The sequence below is a fragment of the Aquarana catesbeiana genome, linkage group LG03, assembly GCF_042186555.1.
Source record: "Aquarana catesbeiana isolate 2022-GZ linkage group LG03, ASM4218655v1, whole genome shotgun sequence".
Taxonomy (NCBI): Eukaryota; Metazoa; Chordata; class Amphibia; order Anura; family Ranidae; genus Aquarana; species Aquarana catesbeiana.
This window is the reverse complement of record NC_133326.1, coordinates 520,123,250-520,151,100: the sequence shown is the minus strand read 5'-3', so window position 1 is coordinate 520,151,100 and position 27,851 is coordinate 520,123,250. Positions and strand designations below refer to the sequence as shown.

Here is a 27,851-nt window from a genome sequence, read left to right as displayed (position 1 = left end):
CCCTGCCACCGTAGCAGGCTTATCCCAAAATCCAGCTGCTCAGTGTAGTGTGAGGATCATTCTGGCTGCCACATAGACAGGGAGGGGGGTTGCTGCCTCTGGGGCTGAGAGCAGATCAGGGGTTAATAATCTTGGCTGGGGAATTGCAGGCTTCCAGCCCAAATCTGCTACATTTTACCAGGTTAATTCACTTTGGAAAAACTTTTTTTGTAGCTTGGTTGGGAATTTCTCTCCATTCCCCTTTAAGAGCATACCATCTGAGCATGTAAACAATGCATTTAGTAAAAATGCTGTCGTAGCACTGGACAGATCTTAATTCTTTTTATATCTAATTACATTTAATAACTTTCTATGCATAGTTAGCAGTTGGGGTGTTTTACGATGTCTGGTGAAGTGAAGCAGAGGAAGAAAGGGGGCTTGCCGTCCTCCAAGGAAGTGAAGGATGCTCAGCGGAGCGGCACTGCTGTAGGACCGCGGGCAAATGGTGACAATCCTGGAAAGCTGGCAGCCGCCTCTTTAGGGACTGGACGCCAGTCAATGTGCCCTGATGTCAGGACCCTGCTGTGCTGCTTGTGTTTGGCGCTCTGTGCGACTTTGACGTGGTGAGTGTTTCATAATCTTTATTTTTTTCTGCTCCAATTAAAACTGAAATGTTTCATTCATATGGGTGGCCAGGGGGCAGTAAAAGCAGGTGGTTAAGCTGCGATTCTATCTCCCCCTTGACCCTCCCCACCTTAACAAACTAGTGCAGTCCCTTAGAGCTGAATAAGGTTGAGCTCAGGCGTGTTCGCAAACAGCACGTGCAGAGCCCGCCAGGAAGTCGGCACTGGGGAGCGCTAATCACAAGCAGTGCGACATTTCCCGATCTCTGCAGCCGCGCATTGGGACAATGTCTCACTGCTTGTGATTAGCGCTCCGCAGTGTCGACTTCCTGGCGGGCTCTGCACACGCTGTTTGCGAACACGCCTGAGCTCATCCTTAGAGCTGAACCCATGATATGGCCATGCTGCTTTGCTTCGCGGCCATGACAAAAGTTAAATGGCTTGTCGCATTCGGCAGGCAGTACAGTTTTCAAATGCAACCCTTTCAAACGAATGGGGTCATACCACAAACACATGCAATGTACACAATTGCATCATGGTTCAGCATTATGAGGGTTAAAGTATAGCAACATATCGCAGTATAGCCACACATGTGAACCCTGACCATGATCTCCTATTTTCTCCCTTTGGTCTGTTAAATATACTGTTGGAAGTATCCTTTGTTACAGCCATTCGATAAGTGGAAAAAACAAAACAAAAAAAAAAACCTGTTGATCCTGCCAGAAAGTTTGCAAGTGGATAATTTCCTGTGCTGACTGTTACCGGTTATATTGTTCTCAGTTATCTGTGTAGACCAAAGAAACCCTCCCAATGTTATTTAGATGAGGAGAGGAGGTGATCTGTAGACCTGTCCTAGGATGACAGTCCTGCTTCTCAATAGATACAGTATGTCTAGTGAGTGAGGGTTGTTACCCTAGGACAGGAAGTCTGTCACTAGCAGGATTGCCAGGTGAAAATAAAAGAAAAAGAGACAGAAAAAAAGAAAATAATCAAGCAACCTCATCCAAGGACTAGTACTCCTGTTTTTTGTTTATTTATATTTTTATATATAGATCCCTAAGTGTTAAGGATTTGGGTAAAGAAGGTTTGAACTGCAGTCTTCCTTCCAGTATTATTATAGGGGGGCTTTGAGGTCCATTTATAAACCCCTGCTTTAAAAAAATGGCATATTTATAAAACATGGTTCCTCCAAAGCCAGGGGTGCACTATTTAATAAATGATTGTAAAAAAAAAAAAAAATTGCTGGAGGGAGGGCTTGATCATGTGACCTGTGGTGACCGCCCTCTCCTCCAATCACTGAGTTTCTGTCCACTTCACTAAGTAGAGAATACACAGTTACCTCCTGCAGCCCTCACACCACTGCCTGCATTTTATGAATGGGCTATAAAATGCAGGTCCTTGAGCGGAGTCACAATGCAGTAAGTCTCCTTTTGGAGATCTTTCTGATTTATTGCTCCCTCTCAGGAATGAAAGCCCAATATGCCAGAAACTAAAATGAGCTACACCGTGCTGAGGAGGAGTAAAAGCCACACAGAGCATATATTATCTAGAGTTCTTCCACATGTGTAGACAGAAGGTCTCTCATCACCTCCTCCCATGCTCGTTTCCAAGACTTTTCCAGAGCCTCTCCAAGCCTATGGAACTCCTTACCCCAATCTGTCAGTCTATCTCCTACTCTATTAGCTTTTAGACGATCCCTGAAAACCCTCCTCTTCATAGAAGCCTATCCTACCCACACATAACAACTGTATTTTCATTTTGTCCATCTGATTATCCCCCACAGCTACTACCCTTTGTTCCACTTGACCCTCCCTTCTAGATTGTAAGCTCTAACGAGCAGGGCCCTCTGATCCCTCCTGTATTGTAATTGTACTGTCTTCCCCGATGTTGTAAAGCGCTGCGCAAACTGTTGGAGCTATATAAATCCTGCATAATAATAATAATGTGTATGTCTGTTTGAGCCATATACACCCAAAAAGATAAAGCACTTTTATATTATTGAATTTACAATGTGGTTAATAATTATTCTTTGTTACATTAAAATAACATTTTCTTCAATTTTTTTTTTTTTTTTTTTTTAGGACGGTATTTCAGCAATCGCAAAACTTTACCCTTCTTGAACAGAAGTACCAGACCCTGCAGTCCCGATCATCTGCACTAGAAGACCTAGAAGCTAAAGTTGGAGACATTTTTGGGAAGGTATTTTGCATATTTTAAATAAAATCTCCTAACATACATTGCAAAGATTTTAGAAACTTTTTTGCAGCTCCTTACCTGGGCTTGTTCTGGAAATACTAATGGAGGCTTTACTGTGGCTTTTCTAAAGTTTGACTGCAATGTGTGTGGTCATGGTGGGGGGGGGGGGGGGTTCTGTCACTTGAATATTCACCACATTGCAATAAAAATGCTGCAGCCTTGGCATCCCTTTTTATGTCTGCAAGGGGATAAAAAATTATCTCCTGCAAAATTGCTGTCTATTGCAGGGGATGCCTGTGAGTGGACATTAAGCTCTTTGCAGATGTCAGTCTGCCAAATATTTTATTTATTTCAGGTACTATAGATATAGCTATATATATAGCTGCCCTCAAGGAGCTTACAATCTAAGGTCCCTAACTCGCATACTAGGGACAATTTGGACAGGAACCAATTAACCTACCAGCATGTCTGGTGTGGGAGGAAACCCATGCAGGCACAGGAAGGTACATGCAAACTCCAGCCAGATAGTGCTGTGGTTGGGATTTAAACCAGCGACCCTTTTTGCTGCTAGGCGATAGTGCTACCCACTACACCACTGTGCTGCCCATGTAAGCAGGGGGTGGAATTTTATTAACATTAAATTACTAAATGGTTTATATAGCAATTATATGACTTTTTCACAAAAGTACTTAAGAGTTTTTTTAAAGATTTATTGAGTACAATTTTGTGGTTATTGGGGTTTCATTTTCTTTTTTTTCCCCCATATACTGACAAAAGCATGCTCACTATCTTTATTTAAGTGTAAGCCAAGTTTTTGATTAATTGAGGAACCCCAGTCAGAAAACTCCTCCAAAGTAGGGCAGACAAAAGACAAGTTGAAAACCAAATGTTTTGTTGATCGAAAAAAGAAAATGGCGCATACGATTGTGCCATCATTTTGCTTCATAAAAAAAAAAAAAAATCCCAGCATGCTGGATCAGGCACTTTTGATTGCGACATGAAAATTGCGTGTCGCAGCTGGCATACTAATGATACCAAAAACGAATGACCAGGAATTTTTGTTTGGTTTTCGACTTGCCTATGGCCTGCTTTAGAAGAATCACCTCTTAGACAGTTGTCCCTAGAATACAGAGGTCACAGTTTTCTCTCAACTCTTATCCTGGTGGCAACTAAAAAAAGATTTTTCCTCTCTTTTTGTCCAACTGTCACCAATCACCAGGACAGATAGGGAGAATGAACCTCTATGGAGGGACAGAGACAGGAATACAAAACAAATAAAAAATTGGCTTAAGATATACTGTACTTTATATTTTTTATATTTTACAAGCTTTGATTGGCTCTAAATGTTCACATTTGGTTAAGCCGGGTGCACACTTAGTAGAAAATCTGTTAGTCCAGCGATTTTTTTTTTTTTTTTTTTTTTTCCTGTAGAGCGGTTGTGTTCTGACAGGGGGACGCCGAGCCAAAACACTCCGATCAGTGCTTTCTTCCATTGGCTTAGAGCGCTAAACAGGAGCCGGTCGGCTGCTGGTTTTCCAGCATGCACGTCTGATAGAAGCCGGACAAACTTTTCAATGCACACTTTCCAATGCACTAAAACACAGTGGCGGAACTACCAGGGTCTCAACAGCACTTGCGACCGGGCCCCTGCATTCCGTCGGCCCAGCGGGGTTGCTAGTCCCAGGGCTCTGATCTGAGAGTGTCTCTCTCATACAGCTCAGAGCTGGCATTGACCGTTTTCTCTCTCTCTCTCTCTCTCCCCCTCCTTCCTCTCTCGCACAGTATGGGAGAGGAGACAGCCGATCTGCTTCTTCTCCCCCCTCCCCTCTCCTGTGTGTGCTCTGCGGGAAGTGTGAGCTTGTTAGCTTCGTACTTCACATCTCACAGTGTACACACAGGAGAGGGGAGGGGGGAGAAGGAGCAGATCGGCTGTCTCCTCTCCCATCCAGTGTGAGAGAGGAAGCAGGGGGAGAGAGAACTGTCAATGCCGGTGTTCTGCCGAGAAAGTTCCGCTCGGCGGATTAGTTCCCCCCTCTACTGCGCATGCGCAGTAGAAGGCGGCGGAAATAGCCGAAGCGGAACAGCTGAAAATCAGCTGTACACGGCACCTGTAAGAGGGCCCCTCGCAGGCTCGCTTCGCTCGCCACGCTTCGGGCACGGCCTCGCTGCGCTCGGCACTTTTAGATTCCCCCTCTAGGTCCACTTGGATAGTGGGGAAGGAACCTGGACCCAGAGCGCAGGCGCCGTGTACAGCTGATTGAAGCGTTTGAGCTTCGGCTATCTCCGGCGGCCGACAGTAGTACGTACTGCGCAGGCGTACAGGGGGGGAACCTATCCGCCGAAGGAACTTATTCGACAAGACACCGGCTCTGAGCTGTATGAGAGAGACACTCTCAGCTCAGAGCTGTGGGAGGAGGCAGACAGCATTGATGAGCATTGATAGGCTGCACTAATAGGTGGGATTGATGAGCACTGATGGGTGGCATTGATGGGCACTGATAGGTGGCACGGATGAGCATTGCTGGGCACTGATCGGCAGAATTCCTAGGCTGCACTAATGGGCATTGATAGTTGGCACTGCGCACTGATAGGTAGAACTCATAGACGGCATTGATGAGCACTGATAGGCAGAACTCATAGGCTGCACTGATAGGTTGCAGGGATAGGCAGAACTCATAGGCAGCATTGATGAGCACTGATAGGTGTCACCAATAGGCAACATTGATGGGCACTGATAGGTGGCGCTGATCGATACTGATAGGCGGCATTGAGCACTGATAGGTGGCATCGATGGGCGCTGATAGGCAGCATTGATGAGCACTGATAGGTAGAACTAATAGGCGGCACTGATGTGCACTGATAGGCGACACTGATGGACATTGAGCACTGATAGCTGGCAATACTAGATGCTGTTGGGCAGCATTGATGGGCACTGATAGATGGCACTAATAGGCAGCATTGAAGAGCACTGATAGGTGGCATTGATGGGCACTGATAGGCGGAATTGATGGGCACTGATAGGCGGAATTGATGGGCACTGATAGGCAGAATTGATGGGCACCGATAGGTGCAATTGTTGGGCACTGATAGGTGGAACTGATGATCAGGGCACTGATCATCAGTGTAAACTTTTTACTGACATTCTTGATGATTAACAGCTCTACTTTCCTCACACAGACACAGGGTGGGAAGAAAGGGCAGCTGATCACATGGTAAAGGGCCGCTGTGATTACGCTGGATGCACGTCCCAGGGGGCACGCAGGAGGCAGGGTTCTGGGAGGATGTCCATGGACATCATCCAAAAATTGGAAGCCTGGGGCTCGGATGGAAGTGTGAGGGCGGGGGGGGTCCATCGTGGTTTCTTGCACCAGGGCCCTGAAGGTTCTGGTTACGCCTTTGCTAAAACACATGTTATGGTTCTTCATACTAAAGATAGTGTCTGTTACCATCTGGCTGCAGTGTGTTTTGAAAATTAACTCAAATGCATTTCTGCATTTTAATGCATTGGGAGGCCCCTAGAAGTCAATGGCAGCACATCAAAATGCACATAAAATATGTTGGGAACAAGTATTAATTAACAAGCCTTGGCCGATGGTGGTTAACCCTATCCATTCCAAATACTAAATTCAAAAACGCAAAATGAAAAAGTGTGTCAAAACTCATGCCAACACACAAAAGAGATGCATATTGCCACATGACAATGCACCTGCCTAAAACTACAAAAAATGTACCTTTATGCTCACACATAGATCTAAATGGGCCTTAAAGGTTGATAGTTAACTTGGTTTAAATCTCCCTTTTTTTTCCAAGTCTAGCAGATACAACAAAAATATAATTTACATTTATCAGGACAAACGCACGGACCAAAAAAAAAATGTTTGAAATTCATAATATCTTCGCTAGTTTAAGAATCTAAATAATATTGAGATCCAGGTCCACTCAGAACCCAATTTTGTATTGCTTTATAGATGTTTTCCATTGCATCCCATTCCCCTATGCCGTACAAAGCCCATGATAACATCTATAAATTAAATAGACCGACTTTTATAAGGAGATTACCTGCCTCGTCCTTTCCTGCCCTTTGCTTACTCTTTGCAGCTTATCTTGTAGTAATGCTGAAACCATCTGTCTTATAATTCAATTCTGCGGGTATCTTTTTTTTGTGGTTTTTCATTGCTTAAAGTGGATCTAAACTCAAAAAGTTAAGATTTGCTATGTTATAGGAAACATCTGTGTAAACCAGTGGTCTCCAAACTGATGTTGCCCTTTGCTTGCCTTTATCTGGCCCTCAGGGCTCCATTCCACCAATTAACACCAATAATTAGGCATCATTCCTCCTACTGACACCATCATTGGGACACTATTCTTCCCATTAATACCAACAATGGGGCACTATTCCTCCTGTTACAACAATAATCAAGCACTGTTGCAGGGGCATTTTTTTCTTCCACTGGCCACAGTCTGGCCCCCCTAAATCTTGAAGGACAGTAAACTGGCCCTTTACTTAGAAAGTCTGGAGACCCCGGTCTAAATGGAGCCCTGAAAAATCCACTTTTTTGAATTATTGAATTCTTCTTAAAAATAGTGCACTTTCTTGTATGTGATGGTGCATCCTAGGTACTCCTGGTAAGCTGCTGTGTTAGGTCTAAGGCACTGCTACCTCTAACTTCTAGTTCTAGGCAATTGGGAGTTAGGTTTGGTGATGTTGCTACTGTGCTGATCATTATTTTCTTTGCTGGAGGCTCAGACATAATGAAGTTGAGAATTTTCACACTAAAGTGTGTGAATTGTCACTTTTATTATCCAGTCTTATTCAAATGAAATAAGCAAATAGGAATTTGCTTTTCACATGATTGGTTAACTGAAAGTATAACTAAAGGCAAAACGTTATTCTTTTGGATAGGGTAGAGATGGATTAGAAGGCTTCTCGGTTTTTATTGCTGTCTGCGCTCCCATTAGGGAGATTCTCCCTCTCTATTTGTCCTGTTTACCATTAGCTTTAAAAGTGAAAGTTCTGGTGAACCTCATGAGTTCCCTTAATGTGCAGAAATTTCCTCTCGCTTCCTGTTTGGCTATGGGACAGGAAGTGAAGGAAATCTCTGCAATGGGACACAGATGGCAAAAAAAGAAATCTGACAGGGGTTATACCCCTCCCTTACTGTATCCAAAATGGGGGAAAAAAAAAGCTAGGACCTTCCATCTGTTATTTCAAAATGGCTTCCCAGTAGCATGAATAGCTGCAAGTATGGAGAGCCACAGCACTGACAGTATAGCTTTGATATGATCTTTCCTAAAGCAGTACTCAATCAGTGTGCTGGTTAGGATATTTTTTGTTTTTTTTTTACAGTTTTTTTAGGTTCTGAAGTTCTATCTTGCTGCCACAGAAGTCCCCAACCCCCGGGCTGCAGAGGGCCTGTTAGGACCTGACCCGAGGCACACAGCAGGAATTCACATGGTAATGGATAACTGCCGAAGCACATCACTGCTCCAGTAGCTGTCCATTCCCGGCTTCGGTAGGGAGCACTGTGTTGTGCAATTCAGCACATCACACAGTTCCTCTTGTCTTGTTTTGTTTCTTACAAACTTTATTTGAAGTGTATAAAATGTACACTTCGTTTGGCACGGTACGCTGCAATTAAATGCAGCATATCTGCATTTTACCGTAGCATGCTGCAGCGCAACAATTGGCTGTGTTGCAGTGTAAATGACACACATAGAATACAGTTGTGTCCTTGTGGTGACAGACGTTTTACATTGCAGTAAAACCTCTGTCACCGCACGTTGTGTGAATTAACTCAAGCATCCCCACCACCATGCATGGCTTTAAACGCAAGCCCATGCAAGAGCAGTGTTTGCTCGCACAGTGATGCACAGGTGTTCCATGCACCTCCACGCAGGTAGTCCCACAGATGTTCTTTTGGGATGCAGAAGTTACATGGACAAACAAAGATTTGGGGGGGGGGGGGGGAGCACACCCTAAAAAATGCATTAAAGATGGTGCAGCCATAAGACCATACAAACAACAAAAGATTACAGCGCACAAATACAAAAATGACATTTTAATTTTAAATGTCATTTTTGTATGTGTGCGCTGTAATCTTTGGTTCTGCAGCAGTTACATTGACACAGCTACTGCTCCTAATCTGACAGCTGTGTGTTCCTGAGCTCACATTGTCTGGGGCAAAATAAAAACTGCTCCTTCGCTCGAAAGATGGCAGTAGGGTAAATGGAAGAACAGATTGGAACAATCTTCACAAGACACGCGACTGCATCAGCTGTGCTGCCACTCTCATCAGGTCAGGGGAACCCAGAAATAGATCTAAAAGAAAACAAGGACAGAGGGCGCACCAGCCTTGCGCATTACCTTTGCAACACAGGAAATGTATTTAAAAATATAGAAATATACTCACAAACGAGTGTTAAAATCAAACAGTAAAATGCAAAGCCCAACATTGGCCTCATCCAACAGGGTCTGCTGACCATTAGACTTGGGTGGGATGTGAAAGTCCAAAGTGAGCTGACATGTTTCGTGGGTGACCCCTCTTCCTTAGAGCTCTAGGGAAGAGGGGTCACCCTCGAAACACATCAGCTCACTTTGAACTTTCACATCCCACCCAAGTCTACTGGTCAGCAGACCCTGTTGGATGAGGCCAATGTTGATTGTCTGTTTGATTTTAACCCTCGTTTTTGAGTATATTTTAAAATAAATTTCCTGTGTTGCAAAGGTAATGCGCAAGGCTGGCGCGCCCTCTGTCCTTGTTTTCTTTTAGACACACTGTCTGGGGACCTGCTCCCACATCCACGTGGTGTCAAATTTGGACCAGCGGCTTTGTCTGTGCAGTCACTGCATCTCAATTGACATGAATAGGACTGCCTGCACAATGATGCATGGAATACCTGTGCATCCCTGTGTGGGTAAACACAGCCCTTGCATGGGCATACACTTAAAGTGGTTCTAAAGGCAGAAGGTTTTTATCTTAATGCATTCTATGCATTAAGATAAAAAACTTTCTGTGTGCAGCAGCCCCCCTAATACTCACCTGAGCCCATCTTGATCCAGTGATGTTGCACTAGAGATGTGGCTGTCCAGGACTCTGCCTTCTGATTGGTTGAAACACACAGCAGGCGCCATTGGCGCCTGCTGCTGCCAATCAAAGTCAGCCAATGAGAGAATGGACACACAGAGCAGTGGCCCAGCTCGGGTGCCCCCATAGCAAGCTGCCTACTGTGGGGCCACTCTGTAGGGGGGAGGGGCCAGGAGCGCCGGCGAGGTACCTGAAAATAGGAGGATCTGGACTGCTCTGTGCAAAACCACTGCACACAGCAGGTAAGTATGACATGTTTGTTATTTTTAAACAACATAAAAACAAGACATTAGTGTCACTTTAAGTACGTGAACAAGGCTTTAATTGTTTGCAAACCCACTTTAAGCTGGAATCTTCCTTTTCATAGCTTGGCCACAATTTTATTACTAAATGTAATATATCCCACTTGTATTTACATTTGACTTTCTTTCAACAACCCTCTTTCGCTTTTGAATTCTTTTTAAACAGTCATTTGTGTCCACTAAAGCACATGGGCATTCTCTTGCAGCTCGCATCCACAGACAACTCCCTAGCAGAAGCTACAGCATCATCTTTCCTAGTAAACCACTTACATCAACAAATATCTAGCCTCCATAATGACATTGATCACATTCAAACCAATGAGCAGGCACTTTCCAAAATGATGCAGAATGTCAACATTAAGTTCCAAAATGTCACAGATACATGGAAGAGAAACCTAGATGAAATGAACCTGGAAACTAACTCTGTAAAATCTGAGACCAAGTCATTCCATCAGCAGATGACTTCAAAGATTAACTCGGCTGACCAGACCCTAAAAGTTCTTTCCGAGAAGCTTAAAGAGTTTGAAGATAGTACACCCAGGAATTTTAGAACTGTGAGAAAACAAGAAGATGAAGATCTTCAACGTATCTCTGACATTTTGGACTACGATGCCAAGGCTATTGAGGATCTGATAAAGCAGCAGAACGAGTTGGCCAACATGAACCAAGAAGTTCAGAAGAACATAGTCCAGTTTGAGCCAAAACTAACAGAGTGCATTGACAATTTGCCAGTTATTGACAACGCTGTGCGCAATCTACTAAAGGTCTCCAACGAGATGCTTGACTTTGACAAAAGGATTAATGAGTTGACTGTACAGGTGTTTAATACAGAGGACACGTTGTTGAAAATAATCTCAGAGACTTTAGAGATCCAACATGCTCTGGAGAGTATGCAGTATGATAACGGTATCATAAAACTGCAAAATGAAATCTCAGTTTTGAAAGAGAAGACAGAAACGTTATCTTCAGTGAATAAAGAGTCAGAGTCGGAGAAACAATCAAGTGACTGAACTTTTTCTAATAGGAAAGGTTTTACATGGCCACTTTTTGACGCATACCTATTTTATGGGTAAAATACAGCAAATGTGGTTTACATTTGCTTAGACCTGGTACGGGGGTAAGCAGGGAGTTGTCTCCCTAAGGATAGATTTTAATAATACCCCCTACGATCCAAACTTTTTAGGTACACCCAATTTTAATAATGTTGAGACCATTTACATTTTTCTGTGCCTAATTTTCTTGGTAAATTACCCAAGGCATCTGCAGCTATGATAAATATATAATAGTTCTAAGAGTTTAATTGTCAGCCATATTCCCAGACATCAGGCATTTAAAACTAAAATACTTTACCCTTTGTACCCTGGGCAATGGCCTCTGCTACCCATCCTTTGTTATACATCTGCCCTGGAGATGTTTTTTAGGGCACAAAATAAAATACAAGGAAACCTCTTATTTTGTATTATGGTCTTGTTTACACTTGCGGTCCATGAGGTGGTAAAAATAGATGGTTGAGCCACAGTTTTACCTTCCCCTTTAAGCTGCAAAGGAAGCCAGATGAGGTTGTACACACTGGCATGGCTGTGATGCCTTGCTTCTGTGGTAGAAATTAAACCCTTGTCACGTACGGCAGTTAGTACCATCGCCGAACACAACCCATTCAAGAAAACGGGGCCATGCTGCAACTGCTTTGCAACCGCATACAATGCATGTGGCTACGATGCAGTGGTGTGGTCTTCACAGAGTTAGGCCACACATTGAGGTATCAAAAGAACGCATTATAGATGGCAACGTAAAGTGTAAACAAGTCCTTAGTCTCCATTTTATACATGTATCAATATCATAATTAGGCAGTGTACACACTTTTATGTATGACATAGATGGTACTGGCCTAGTACAAGGTAAATAGTACCCATTACCAAAGTACAATATACAGTGTTAATATGCTTTCAATGACACACCTGTGCACTGGGGGCATAGCAAGTAATTATCCAAATGTCTTAGCGAGTCACATACTACAGCAATATAGTTGCTTATAAATTATACTAGTCACTGCATTGTACAGACTTAATGTTCACTGTTCCATTGGAACCTTGGTTTGTGTGTGTTTGGGGGGGGGGGGGGGCGCGCAAGGAGCAAATCTTTAGATTATTTACAGTAGTATTGTATTGCAGGGTGCTGGAAAGAGTCAGACCTCTTTGCTTTCACGGGGAAGGAGCTGGGGTCTAGAGCTTAGGTAAATCCAGCAACAACTATATGCTTGGAGTTTGTATGTTTATTCCCCTTTGAAGCCTGAAAACATATTAGTAAAAAGGAACCAGAACTGTAGAATGTTTGCATAAAAAAGGCAAGCAGGAGTCCTAGAACTAGTCCTCATTATTTTCTATGGTCAGATCTTTTCCTTATTACTGACTGCAGCATGGTTCCGCACTGTCTCTGTGTACAGGTGACCATTTTGATAGAGGCAGGGCTTTGCTTTTTCATATCAGAGCTGTCCGCTAAAGACTCCTTATCTGATGATTGCTAAGGTAATGATTGATCAGAAATCAGCAAGAAAGATGGAAGATTCACAAAAGGGAAAAAGCAGAAGCAGGAAGGTCCTTGCACTGTAGGTCCTAAGGTGAAGCTTCCTCTTCAGCAGGGAAAACAGCAGCACAGTATTGACATCTACCAAATCTCACTCCAAAAATAGTGAGATTAGCCGTCATTGGCAGCAGAAGCTTAGAGAAGCTCACACTGCAGGCATACAGCTATGAGAGGTACAGGCGTGTCTAGTAACTAAAAGTGTTCTGCTATATATAAGAGCAATTTAAAAAAGATCAATTTACAGTATTTTTTTAGTTTTTCCAAGGTACTGCCCAGACACAATTCTAATTTCCAAATGTTTTCTATACCATAGCAAGTCTTCACTTTTTTCATTCAGGTCCACATAAAAGGGTATTTGGCTTTTGATTTATTTGTGGCCCTAGTTTCCTTGACTAAATTAAAGAGATTATGTTCAAAATACTTCATAATCAGATAAGGATGTGAATGCTTCAGTGTTCTATGAAGCTGTTGATTCTGCGAAGTTGAATTTATTATTAGATGGCGGAGTAAGCACCAATTCTGTTTTTAAGCAGTTCGTTTTACTTAATTGCTGGCAAGTTAAATCATAATCTGCGTTTTAGGTGTCAGGGATGGCACTGATGAGAGATTCCCAGTACAGCCACACCCTTTAGAAAGCGAAATGGTAATGTTACAGTCACCATACCAAGAGAGAGCAAATAAAGGCTACTACAGACCTAGCTAATACCTGAAATGTACACCTAAACATTTGATTTCTCAAAAGCAAATTGTTGGTTAAAAGTTGAAAGCCAAAACCTGGCTGGCTGCTGTAGAGAACATCATTGCATAGTGTATTAAGAATCTACGTGCACAATTGTAATTGTATTCACATGCCTAGATAAGTAATTGAGCATTTTATGTATAAGGTAAAACATTTTTATGTTTTCAATAAATTACATTGACTTGTGTTTTTCAGGGAAATTATTATTAGTCTATATAAGTAAAAAAATGTTTTTAACATTTACTGGTTATCTCTGCGTCATATCACTCCAGTTTTGTCTCAGATATTGGCTACTTGAGTATTGGCATTTTTTTTTTTTAGTTACCAAGTTTACTTGGTAGCCTGCCATGTTAAATACTTACCTTCCTCCCTATTAATGCAAGCTTTCTGTGCGGCCTTGCCCCAGCGCTGCACTTTCTTTGAAGTTAAAAGATCCCTGCTGGCTCCTCTTCCAATTGAGCGGCATGGCTCAATCCATTTTGATGTATGACCTGTTGAGCAGAATGTGGTTTTAACCATAGGAATGTATTGGGTTGTGGCGGGCAAGTGCGCAGCCCTCAACTCTCCTGCCAGCCCGGGCCATTGTGATGACGCAACCCCAGAAGGTATGTCCATGATGCCTTGGGATCACAGGAAATGGGTTAAATTACGATGGCTGTCATTCACCCTGGAAGAGGAGCCTCAGAACTGGAGGATGATGTGAACGGTAGGGCTGCAGCATGAAGAATAATTTGGGGATTTTGAAGAAAAGGCAGTGGGCATGAAAAATAGGAGGACATGCACTTTGCATTTAATTAAAAGTGCAGGAGTATGATTCTAGTCTCACACAACACAAAGGAAAATCTGCGTCAGATTCCAGGGATAGGATTGTCCCCAGGAATACACAGATCTGCACCAGAAGCTGTTTTATTCTGATTGTTGTTTGAGATAATCCCTCTGGTCATACACTGGTTTTCTGGCTTGTCTCCAAACTAACAAACTCTCATCATAAAAATAGCTCAAGGGCAAAATGACAGACAGGCAGAATTACTAAGAAAAACATCCCATTCTTCTCATAGGAAACACAGCTGAGGACAAGTGGGTAACTCTAACACTCAACCTTGCCAAAGTTTTCAAACTCAGCCTGACACATATGAACATATTTATCAAACCAAGTGTCCTGTGCAGAGTACAGCTTCACCAGTCCGCCATCTTCTTTCATTGTTCTGATGGCTCTAAAGACATGGAAGCAGAAAACTGCTTGATTGTCACAATTGCTGAATCACCATTGCTTACTGCTTTATCTATTCATTCATGGATAAATCTGTAAAATGTTCAGGGCAAAACAGATAATGCGTATTTGATTTGCAAGGCTGTGGTGTGTGTTTTTTTTTTTTTTTTTTTTTTTTTTTTTTAAATTGGAGCGAAACATAATCCCCGCCATGGCAGCTATGTACTTTGCAAGGCTAATACCAAAGCTGCAAATTCTTACCTGTTTCTGTTCTGTACATATTGAGGGAAGTGCTGACTTTTCTAAAATCACCTGATCGTTTTCCAGCTTCTAAAAGATAAGGATGCACCCTTGGCAGGGCTGGCTGTCCACATTTTATAGTGTGGTTGACAAAAATCAGTGTGCGCTGTTATATGTACCCATCCTCTAAAGCACAATTGAAACTTTAATATCAAATGATTAATGAAGGGTCCCTTCGCAGACTTTAAATATCGTCTTTTTATGTATTCAAACAATAAAGAAGAGCTTTGGATTTTAAACGAGCTCCTCAGTGTGCTGACAACTTATTTTACCCATGTTATACACCATGACCAGTAAGGAAGTGTTGCAGCACCCTCTTCTCCATATGCTTGATTCCAGTATGGTGTGCAAAAGGAATATACTCCAATTTTTTTATGTTATTGTTCTAGTGCAGTCAAGCTGCAAAAAAATGGTAATGTATATAGACTTTTTTTTTTTTTTTAAGCTACTCTTTGCTGCTGTAAGTGTTTAAATTCTCTGTGCAAGCAGCACGCTAGAAAACCAGGCTGCTGCTAAACATAGAGCTCATTGATCTTGATCTCCAGCATTGTTGAGACACCCCCTGCTCAGTGCTCCAATCAGCTGTGCCATTCAGAAAGCTTGAGCAATATTGATTGAGGCCGGGTCCACATATGTGCGGCCGTGGGTTCGTGGGTGTCTGGTGCATGTCTGTTCACCGATTCAGGGCTGAATTTTTGCCTGAATTTACACCTGAACCGAACCCAAACACACACAGGGGCACTTTTTCAATCCAGATTGCGGCTGCCCCGGACATGTGTGAACCGGCTCCATTGAGAGCTGGTCACACTCGCTTGTCCATGCGAATTGGATGCGGGGAAACCCAAGTTCAATCTGCACATATGTGAACCCGGCCTAAAGCACTGACGAGGGAGGGAGTAACACAGCAGGAGATCCTGACAGACAGAAACATGACAGTAAAAACCTCCACTACACTATCCGTTAAAAAAAAAAAAAAACATTTAGCTGGAGTTGAGCTAGGGAGTAATCTAGATGTATACAGTGCAATTAAAAAGGGGGGGGGTCATTTTCATGCCTTTTTCCAAATAATTCAGTATGATACATATTAGAAATTCTTCCCAGTCACACCTATAACTACGCATGACCTATTTCTAAGTTAACTCTTGAAAAATTTGGGCAAGTATCCCAAAATTGCTTTGTTTGGTTTGTAACAGTAGAGTGCGCTATTGTGCCATATACCAACAACAGTTTCAAATTGTTTCAATGTGAAACGTGATGATCCTTAAAATGTAATTTCTTGGAGTGTTCTCTGATTTATTAAAACCTGTCTCCTATTCCAACTAAACAGAAAGTTTATTAATAAGTGGATGTTGGCAAACTAAAATACTCACTGCCTTTTTGTATCTCAATGGGGATCTCTTCAAGCGCTGGACTCTGTGGGGAGACTTACTAAAACTGGTGCAAAAACAATTTTTAGGTTTTATTGTCAAAGCTTAATTGAATAGGCTGAAGTTAGAAACTAATTGGTTACTTAGCGTATGGTTGGTTTGTTATGATCGAGTCATGTAATAATTTTATTGTTTTCTTGTGTTCTCTCCCTGTCAGAACGAAACTGTCTGTAAGGTCCTCCTATTTCCTGTATGTACATAGTTTTAATAACACACATTAAAAAAGTTGTCCTATAACAAAGATGCTGCCAGGATTTCATGAAAGAAGAAAGTAGATGTCTAGGATTTTTTTCTTTAACCTTTGGGTACTCCACCACATCATTTAAAAAAAAAATTGTGCCCGAAACCCTGCTTTTAAATAAAAAAAAAAAAAAAAAAACAAAAAAAAAAAAACATTAAACTAATCAAAAAGAGGCTCATTTGACAGACCGCATTGTCTTTTTCTACAGTTACGTTTCTATATCGGTCACTACTCTTGTAACAATGAATAATAAATAAATGGAACCAGCGCCAATAATAAAACAAAAAAAGGAAAAAAAAAAGGGGGTTGCTGCACCTGAAATTAGTGACTAATGACGAATAAATGCTGTCGTAAAGGGCTCTCCCAATGCAATCGTTAAAGTGCAAAAAAGTGATTTATACAAATGATAAGTATACATTCAAAACTGTGTATCGGTGAATGGCTTCACTTTATACATGTGCAAATGTCTCAGAAAAATTATTTAATACAATTATGATAGTTCAAACAAATATATCATAAAAAGTTCAAAACCACTCAAATTCTTTCTAGATGATTCCACTCCAACACCATGTGAGAAATTAAAATCCGTGTTCCAAATAATAATATTCATGACTTTTCACCCAAAGTGACAACAAATTGCGCTCACCAGATGGCCCTGGCCAGCAAGTGACCATAAGACTTTGTTTCCAGGATTCGAGGAGGTACTTCAGCCTCCTGGTCATCAAGTGACCATAAGAAATGAATGTTGTTTATTTCTGTAGCAAAACTGGAATGCTGAATAGCCCTGCGAGGGAATCTACTGTATTTGTTGAACTTTCATTTGAATAAAAATGGGCAAAACCCATAAACGAAGGAAAATCAAGTGGTGATGTCCTTAACCACTTGCCATCCCGCCTATAGTAATATGATGCCCGCAGAGTGGCTCTCCCATCCGGGCGGGCGTCAAATGACAGGTTCGGCTTTCCGTGGGTATAGGGGGTGTACACGCGCCCCGCCACATCACTCAGAGCTGATGCACGTGTCTGGTGACCGCGATGTCTGCCAGGCACCCGCCATTGCTCCTGACAGAGCAGGAACGTGGATCTGTGTGTGTGTGTGTGTAAACACACAGATCCACATCCTGTCAGGGGAGAGAAGACCGATCGTATGTTCCTAGTATATAGGAACACCAATCGGTCTCCTCCCTTAGTCAGTCCCATCCCCCCCACAGTTAGAACACACCTAGGGAACACATTTAACCCCTTCCCTGCCAGTGACATTTATACAGTAATCAGTGCATATTTATAGCACTGATCACTGTATAAATGTCAGTGGTCCCAAAATAGTGTCAGAAGTGTCCAATCTGTCCGCCGCAATGTTGCAGTCCCGATAAAGATCGCAGCCATTACTAGTAAAAAAATAATAATAATAAAAATAAAAATGCTATAAATCAATAAGCTATTTTGTATGCGCTATAACTTTTGCGCAAACCAATCAATATACGCTATTTTTTCCTCCCCAAATATATGTAGAATACATACCGCCCTAAACTGAGGAAAACATTTTTTTTTTTTTTTTTTTATCTTGGGTACATTTATTATAACAAAAAGTAAAAAATATTGTGTTTTTTGTTTTTTTTTTGTTTTTTTTTTGTTTTTTTTCAAAATTGTCGCTTTTTTTGTTTATAGCGCAAAAAATAAAACCACAGAGGTGATCAAATAATACCAAAAGAAAGCTCTATTTGTGTGAAAAAAAATTATCAAAATTTCATTGCGGTACAGTGTTGCATGACCGTGCAATTGTCATTCAAAATGTTACAGCGCTGAAAGGTGAAAATTGGCCTGGTCAGGAAGGGGTGAAAATGCCCTGTATTAACCACTTGCCGACCGCCTAACGCAGATTTACTGCGGCAGAATGGCACAGGCAGGCAAAATCACGTACCTGGTACGTGATCTGCCTCCCGCAGGTGGGGGGTCCGAGGCGGTCGTCTTCTGTCTGGCAGCGATCAGAGGTGAGGGGGAGACCATCCATTCGTGGTCCCCCCCTCGCGATCGCTCCCATCCAATCAGATTTTTCCTCTGCTGCTGTATAGTAAACAGCAGCAGAGGAAATTATGTCATCTCTCCTCGGCTCGGTATCTTCCGTTCCGGTGCCGAGGAGAGAAGACATCCGAGTGAGTGTAAAACACATACACACAGTAGAACATGCCAGGCATACATTACACCCCCCCCCCCCCCCCCCCCCCCCCGTCACACTGACACAAGCAGTTTTGTTTTTTTTTTTTTTTTCTGATTACTGCATTGGTGTCAGTTTGTGACAGTTAGTGTGGTAGGGCAGTTAGTGTTAGCCCCCTTTTAGGTCTAGGGTACTCCCCTAACCCCCCCTAATAAAGTTTTAACCCCTTGATCACCCCCCGTCGCCAGTGTCACTAAGCGATCATTTTTCTGATCGCTGTATTGGTGTCACTGGTGACGCTAGTTAGGGAGGTAAAATATTTAGGTTCGCCGTCAGCGTTTTATAGCGTCAGGGACCCCCATATACTACTGAATAAAGGTTTTAACCCCTTGATTGCCCCCTAGTTAACCCTTTCACCAGTGATCACCGTATAACTGTTACGGGTGACGCTGGTTAGTTCGTTTATTTTTTATAGTGTCAGGGCACCCGCCGTTTATTACCGAATAAAGGTTTAGCCCCCTGATCGCCCGGCAATGATATAACTTATGTTTTAGGGTCAGATAGGGTCTGCGTCGCCCCAGGCAGCATCAGGTTAGCGCCAGTACCGCTAACGCCCACGCTCCGTACACTTCCCTTAGTGGTATAGTATCTGAACGGATCAATATCTGATCCGATCAGATCTATACTAGCGTCCCCAGCAGTTTAGGGTTCCCAAAAATGCAGTGTTAGCGGGATCAGCCCAGATACCTGCTAGCACCTGCGTTTTGCCCCTCCGCCCAGCCCACCCAAGTGCAGTATCGATCGATCACTGTCACTTACAAAACACTAAACGCATAACTGCAGCGTTTGCAGAGTAAGGCCTGATCCCTGCAATCGCTAACAGTTTTTTTGGTAGCGTTTTGGTGAACTGGCAAGCACCAGCGGCCTAGTACACCCCGGTCGTAGTCAAACCAGCACTGCAGTAACACTTGGTGACATGGCGAGTCCCATAAATGCAGTTCAAGCTGGTGAGGTGGCAAGCACAAATAGTGTCCCGCTGCCACCAAGAAGAAGACAAACAGGCCCGTCGTGCCCATAATGCCCTTCCTGCTGCATTCACCAATCCTAATAATTGGGAACCCACCATTTCTGCAGCGCCCGTACTTCCCCCATTCACATCTCCAACCAAATGCAGTTGGCTGCATGAGAGGCATTTTCTTTATGTCCTCCCGAGTACCCCTACCCAACGAACCCCCCCCCCCCAAAAAAGATGTTGTGTCTGCAGCAAGCGCGGATATAGGCGTGACACCCACTATTATTGTCCCTCCTGTCCTGATAATCCTGGTCTTTGCATTGGTGAATGTTTTGAACGCTACCATACACTAGTTGAGTATTAGCGTAGGGTACAGCATTGCACAGACTAGGCACACTTTCACAGGGTCTCCCAAGATGCCATCGCATTTTGAGAGACCCGAACCTGGAACCGGTTACAGTGTAAAAGTGTAAAAAAAAAAAAAAAAATGTAAAAAAACCCCAAAAAATATATAAAATAAAAAAAATAGTTGTCGTTTTATTCTCTCTATCTCTATTCTCTCTCTATTGTTCTGCTCTTTTTTACTGTATTCTATTCTGCAATGTTTTATTGTTATTATGTTTTAACATGTTTGCTTTTCAGGTATGTAATTTTTTATACTTTACCGTTTACTGTGTTTTATTGTTAACCATTTTTTTTGTCTTCAGGTACGCCATTCACGACTTTGAGTGATTATACCAGAATGATGCCTGCAGGTTTAGGTATCATCTCGGTATCATTCTTTTCAGCCAGCGGTCGGCTTTCATGTAAAAGCAATCCTAGTGGCTAATTACCCTCTAGACTGCTTTTATAAGCAGTGGAAGGGAATGCCCCCCCCCCCCCACCATCTTCCGTGTTTTTCTCTGGCTCTCCTGTCTCAACAGGGAACCTGAGAATGCAGCCGGTGATTCAGCCAGCTGACCATAGAGCTGATCAGAGACCAGAATGGCTCCAAACATCTCTATTGCCTAAGAAACCAGAAGCTACAAGCATTTCATGACTTAGATTTCGCCGGATGTAAACAGTGCCATTGGGAAATTGGGAAAGCATTTTATCACACCGATCTTGGTGTGGTCAGATGCTTTGAGGGCAGAGGAGAGATCTAGGGTCTAATAGACCCCAATTTTTAAAAAAAAGAGTACCTGTCACTACCTATTGCTATCATGGGGGATATTTACATTCCCTGAGATAACAATAAAAATGATTAAAAAAAAAAAAAAATGAAAGGAACAGTTTAAAAATAAGATAAAAAAGCAAAAAAATAATAAAGAAAGGAAAAAAAAAAAAAAAAAAAAAAGCACCCCTGTCCCCCCCTGCTCTCGCGCTAAGGTGAACGCAAGCGTCGGTCTGGCGTCAAATGTAAACAGCAATTGCACCATGCATGTGAGGTATCACCGCGAAGGTCAGATTGAGGGCAGTAATTTTAGCAGTAGACCTCCTCTGTAAATCTAAAGTGGTAACCTGTAAAGGCTTTTAAAGGCTTTTAAAAATGTATTTATTTTGTTGCCACTGCACGTTTGTGCGCAATTTTAAAGCATGTCATGTTTGGTATCCATGTACTCGGCCTAAGATCATCTTTTTTATTTCTTCAAACATTTGGGCAATATAGTGTGTTTTTAGTGAATTAAAATTTTAAAAAGTGTGTTTTTTTTCCCAAAAAAATGCGTTTGAAAAATCGCTGTGCAAATACTGTGTGAACAAAAAAATGAAACGCCCACCATTTTAATCTGTAGGGCATTTGCTTTAAAAAAATATATAATGTTTGGGGGTTCAAAGTAATTTTCTTGCATAAAAAAAATAATTTTTTCATGTAAGCAAAAAGTGTCAGGGCTTTGTCTTCAAGTGGTTAGAAGAGTGGGTAATGTGTGACATAAGATTCTAAATGTTGTGCATAAAATGCCAGGACAGTTCAAGACCCCCCAAGTGACCCCATTTTGGAAAGTAGACACCCCAAGCTATCTGCTGAGAGGCATGTCGAGTCCATGGAATATTTTATATTGTGACACAAGTTGCGGGAAATAGACACCTTTTTTTTGCACAAAGTTGTCACTAAATGATATATTGCTCAAACATGCCATGGGAATATGTGAAATTACACCTCAAAATACATTCTGTTGCTTCTCCTGAGTACGGGGATACCACATGTGTGAGACTTTTTGGGAGCCTATCCGCGTACGGGACCCCGAAAACCAAGCACCGCCTTCAGGCTTTTCTAAGGGCGTAAATTTTTGATTTCACTCTTCACTGCCTATCACAGTTTCGGAGGCCATGGAATGCCCAGGTGCCACAAAACCCCCCCAAATGACCCTATTTTGGAAAGTAGACACTCCAAGCTATTTTCTGAGAGGTATAGTGAGTATTTTGCAGACCTCACTTTTTGTCACAAAGTTTTGAAAATTGAAAAAAGAAAAAAAAATGTTTTTTCTTGTCTTTCTTTATTTTCAAAAACAAATGAGAGCTGCAAAATATTCACCATGCCTCTCAGCAAATAGCTTGGGGTGTCTACTTTCCAAAATGGGGTCATTTGGGGGGGGGGTTGTGCCACCTGGGCATTCCATGGCCTCCGAAACAGTGATAGGCAGTGAAGAATGAAATCAAAAATTTATGCCCTTAGAAATCCTGAAGGCGGTGATTGGTTTTCGGGGCCCCGTACGCGGCTAGGCTTCCAAAAAGTCCCACACATGTGGTATCCCCATACTCAGGAGAAGCAGCTAAATGTATTTTGGGGTGCAATTCCACATATGCCCATGGCCAGTGTGAGCAATATATCATTTAGTGACCACTTTGTGTGCAAAAAAAAAAAAAAAAAATTGTCACTTTCCCGCAACTTGTGTCAAAATATAAAATATTCCATGGACTCAACATGCCTCTCAGCAAATAGCTTGGGGTGTCTACTTTCCAAAATGGGGTCATTTGGGGGGGTTTTGTGCCATCTGGGCATTTTATGGCCTTCAAAACTGTGATAGGTAGTGAGGAGTGAAATCAAAAATTTACACCCTTAGAAATTCTGAAGGCGGTGCTTGGTTTTCGGGGCCCCGTATGCAGCTAGGCTCCCAAAAAGTCCCACATAATATTCAGTGGGCTTAACATGCTTCTCCGCAATTTCCTTGGGGTGTCTACTTTCTAAAATGGGGTCATTTGGGGGGGTTTTGTACTGCCCTGCCATTTTAGCACCTCAAGAAATGACATGGGCAGTCATAAACTAAAAGCTGTCTAAATTCCAGAAAATGTACCCTAGTTTGTAGACGCTATAACTTTTTGCGCAAACCAATAAATATACGCTTATTGACATTTTTTTTACCAAAGACATGTGGCTGAATACATTTTGGCCTAAATGTATGACTAAAATTGAGTTTATTGGATTTTTTTTTTTATAACAAAAAGTAGAAAATATCATTTTTTTTTTTTTTCAAAATTTTTGGTCTTTTTCCGTTTATAGCACAAAAAATAAAAACCGTAGAGGTGATCAAATACCATCAAAAGAAAGCTCTATTTGTGGGAAGAAAAGGACGCAAATTTCGTTTGGGTACAGCATTGCATGACCGCGCAATTAGCAGTTAAAGCGACGCAGTGCCAAATTGTAAAAAGTGCTCTGGTCAGGAAGGGGGTAAATCCTTCCGGGGCTGAAGTGGTTAAAGTGGTTAAAGCTCTAAACTTGGAGTGAACCCCTTACATTAGCCTAAACTTAAACTTTTAATAGCTAAAAATCTGTACTCCACAAAAAAATACACTAAACATTCTCTTAATTACTTTGGTTATTAAACAGAGCATAACAGAGTGATTCTAGTACTGCTGTATTACTGTTAGAGGTCGACCGATATGGGTTTTTCTCTGGCCGATGCCGATGCCGATATTTAGAAATCGCGGTGGCCGATGGCCGATATGTGATGCCGATTTTTTTGGGCCGATATATTTGGCCGATTTTTTTTTTTTTCTTTTTTCCCTTCATCTCATAAAATCTAACAGTTAGATTTTTACACTGGGGCGTTTTTCAGGCGCTTTTGGGCTAAAAATAGCGCCTGTAAAGTGCCTGTAAAATGGCTCCCCTGCAGTCTCAGTGTGATATCCCGAGTGCTTTCACACTGAGGCGATGCGCTGGCAGGATGTAAAAAAAGTCCTGCAAATGGCATCTTTGGAGCGGTGCAATACCGCTCCTCCACCACTCCTGCCCATTGAAATGAATGTGCACCGCTGCCGAAGCGCCTGCAAAGCGTTTTGGCAGCGGTGCTTCAGGGGCGCATTTAACCCCTTCCTCGGCCGCTAGCTGGGTTATAAGCGCCCCGCTAGCAGCCGAATAGCGCCTCTAAAATGACGGTAAAGCGCCGCTAAAACTAGCAGCGTTTTACCATCAACGCATGCCTGCTCCAGTGTGAAAGCAACCTTAAGTAATACAGAAATTTTTTTTCATTTAAACATTAAACAAAACAAACCTCCAATCAGTTCACTTGTATGTATAATTTAGAAAACGAAAAAAAAAAAAAAAAAAAAAAACTAAAATATTAAATACACAAAAACAGGTAATCAAAACTTTTGGACGAAAAAAAATGGGCTAACTTTACTGCTTAGGTTTTTTTTTTAATTCATTACTGTATTTTTTTTTTTTTAATTGCGTTTGAAAGACCGCTGCGCAAATACCGTGTGACATAAAATATTGCAACAATCACCATTTTATTCCCTAGGGTCTCTGCTAAAAAAATATATATAATGTTTGGGGGTTCCAAGTGATTTTCTAGCAGAAAATACTGGATTTTTACTTGTAAGCAACAAGTGTCAGAAAAGATTTAGTCTTTAAATGGTTAAACTGAAAACTTCTCCACGGAGTTCAGTCTATTGATAAAAAGAACCTGAAAGATACAATGTATCTTCTTATCAGACTTGGCAGGCTGCCCAGAGGAGGAGAGAAGAAAACTTCACAGATAACTTAAGGCAACTTGCATTAACTTCTATTACAGAAGTCATTTGCAAGTCACGGCTGAAGTTACAATCGGCCTTTTTTATCAGCACAATCGGCCGATGCCGATTAAGTAAATAACGCCAAATATCGGCCGATATATCGGCCGGCCGATATATCGGTCGACCCCTAATTACTGTATATTATTAAAGTAGAGGTCCGCTTACCTCTCCTGCTTCCTTTGTTGCTGAACACAGCTCAAATGATGGAAGCTGTATGATATTGGAGTCTGGGCGAGGAACCACTAAGGACCAAAACCCTGACACCCCCAAAAGTGTTGGCTTCTACAGAGTCTTCTGAGGCGATTTTTAAGAAAAAAAAAAAAAAAAAGTTAATTACTTTTTTCTTAAAAGTAATTATTTACTATTTTATGTTTTTAGGGAGACATTTTATTCAGAGTTTGATTCTAACAGTGTCACTTTAACTTGCAACAGTACAGCATGTCCTATAGTTTAAAAACACTCTAAGCTGCAGCACATTGGTGTGAACTGGCCACAGGGGAATGAATGGAATTTATACTTGAAATACATTTCATACAGCAAAATTGAAACTCTAAATATGTAGATTACCTATCACTTTCCTTCCAATGGCTATCAAGACGAATCGAGCAGGTGAATTTTCTCAGCCAGGGCTAAGACATAAAAACCTGACAACTGAGTTCTAAACATTTACTACTTTCTCCAAAATTAGAGAAAAAGGTTTGGGCTGGAGTTGCACTTTAAATATACTTTATATGGACAAATGTTTGGGAACACCTGACCATCACACAGTTTAGAAAACTCTCTAGGCGTTTCGTCAGAACTGATGTCATTAGGTTCATAATCAATAACATCAGTAATGCGAAAAGTGTAGGGCGGAGCGAACGTACGTAACGTTGCCATGCCTGTCTGGATTGGTAACTGTTTAGAGTATTTGCAATATTGCCTGGGAATTTTTTTTTATTTAAAAGCGTTGTTGTGTGGTCAGTATATGATTAGTTTTATGTGCTTTGAATGCATTAAAAGTTTTATACAGATTTACACTATGTGGGCTCTCCCATTTTGATTTTATGGTGGATCTCTTGAAATATATGGTTGCCATTCATTTTAATATACACTGGAGAGTGGGAGACACTACAATAGTCCAGCTAAGCAGGGTGGGTCGAACCCCTCCATGATGAGACGATCATTTACAGGCTGATTTGACTGTAATAGGGTCTATCCGTTCCGTAAGAGTCCATTCCTTGTGGTGATAGTCCACGTGGTGATCACAAGATTTGATTGAACACGTTATTTATAACAGCATATTGGTGCTTTGGTATTCGATTAGGACAGTTATTAATTGTTTGCACATATATAAAGCAGATTTTAAGATTATATTTATTTTTTTTTTTTTTTTTTTTTTTTTAGATTTTGCATTGAATTGAGTGTTCATTTTGCACATTATCACAGTTAGTGCAGCAAATTACTTATTTCTTTTGGAATAGAAGTGGGCCTACTCTAAACGATTGTACAAGTAGGAAGCACACAGTATTTAGTTTGAAGGAGTGTTCACATGCTTTTGGCTATATATAGTGTGTGTATTGTATTTGATGTTAAATTTTTGGGTTCTTTGTAACATTTTTAATATGTGTATTTGACATTTCATCTTTGTTTTTCATAGTTGGAAGAAAGCACACAGGCTGTGACAAAGCTAAAGGACCTCCAGCTCCAACAACGCTTAGAGCAGCTTCAATATGACATAGCCAATATGAAACAATGGACAAACACTATTTCTGGAAATAGGGGACATCTAGAGGGCAACTTAACCAACCTTGAACTGGTTGTTTCCCAAATAGAAAAGAGCACAGCAGCTATTGCCAAAGATGTATCTGGCAAGCTCGCCACTGTGAAGACAGACGTCAGGAGAGTATCTGGCATGGAGGATGATGTTGCCTTATTGACAAACTCAGTCAGTGATCTGGAAAAAAAGTTGGAGAAGGTAGAGAAAAACACAGCACAGATTATCGGAGATGCTTTAGCACACAGCATTGACCGAATCACTTCACTCAAGGACTCAGTGGCTACAAATTCCAACCGAATAGACCTCATCAAACTGAGATTAACTGAGATTAGAGGAAACTTTACTAGCAACTCAGATAAACTCTTAAGTCTAGAGAGTGACCGGCTAAAAGTCTTGCAGGCAGTTAACTTTGCCAATGAGTTAAAGCCCAAGGTATTCACTCTGAGGAAGGACTTTGCTCGTTTAGAAGCTTTGCTGAACGACCTGTCGCTAAGAATTGGCAGATTGGCGGCTGATCTACTGAACAGAGAGAACGATATTAATATGCTAAGTGACAAAATGTACAACTTAACTGTGATTAAGTCTGAAATTCTGGCTCTAAATGATAAAATAAGCAATGTGTAGGCCATTAACAAAAATCATGTGTGAAGAATAGCTTTGGAGCCTTGTGTTGTTCAATTTATGTAATGTTTTATAGAAAATTAAAATAAGCTTTCTTTAGTTTTGTGTTTTATTGATTTGTATGGATTTTCCTTGTAAATTACACTTTTTGCACCAGCCCACAGTCAGCACAGCAGTCTAATATAACCTTATTATGCTGGACTCCGGGGAAAATTCAAAACTACCCTTGCAGTGGGGCTTCTCTCGCATTGCACGTATTAAATTGTAATTTCTGTCTAGGGTACCTTCAAATGCAGTTTTACAAATTTTATCCCTTGCACCAACATGCTTCCTTCTTTCTGTGTGATCGGTCCCATGAAGCTGCTTCCTCTACTGCTTTCTGTTTTGGCCGCACTCTGACATCACTATGCACAATATAGGACTAGCAGTTCTGCACTGTAAGTGACAATGCCATGGGCCAACCTACAACCCAGAGCATCGAAGAAAAAGGAGAGACTTGTTTTCTTCTTTGTGTAATCTCTTTTACAGCAGGATACAGACTATAAAAGAGAAGGGTAGCACTGGAAATATGCTGACAGGGAACATGTTAGTACCAAGAGGCTCCTTCACTGTCCAATCTAATTATTAT

At 41.7% G+C, this 27,851-nt stretch overlaps 1 protein-coding gene across 2 annotated transcripts; it reads left to right on the top strand.

Annotated features, from left to right (window-relative positions):
• Window positions 1-27,285, top strand: IKBIP (IKBKB interacting protein). Of its 2 annotated transcripts, none has more exons than XM_073621204.1 (3): window positions 1-602; window positions 2,684-2,801; window positions 26,483-27,285. In XM_073621204.1, exons 1-3 carry the CDS (start codon window positions 382-384, stop codon window positions 27,224-27,226), a joined length of 1,083 nt encoding a protein of 360 aa, XP_073477305.1. In that variant the 5' UTR covers window positions 1-381; the 3' UTR covers window positions 27,227-27,285. The 2 variants fall into 2 exon arrangements, with proteins under 2 accessions (XP_073477305.1, XP_073477304.1); XM_073621203.1 differs by lacking the exon at window positions 26,483-27,285 and adding an exon at window positions 10,392-13,694.
• Window positions 27,286-27,851: the final 566 nt, after the last annotated feature.

Excerpts from the sequence above, each read along its gene's own strand:
- IKBIP (XM_073621203.1), top strand. The coding sequence starts at position 382 with ATGTCTGGTGAAGTGAAGCAGAGGAAGAAAGGGGGCTTGCCGTCCTCC. Across the intron at positions 603-2,683 it reads CTCTGTGCGACTTTGACGTG|GACGGTATTTCAGCAATCGC; the intron begins GTGAGTGTTTCA and ends TTTTTTTTTTAG. Across the intron at positions 2,802-10,391 it reads TTGGAGACATTTTTGGGAAG|CTCGCATCCACAGACAACTC; the intron begins GTATTTTGCATA and ends ATTCTCTTGCAG.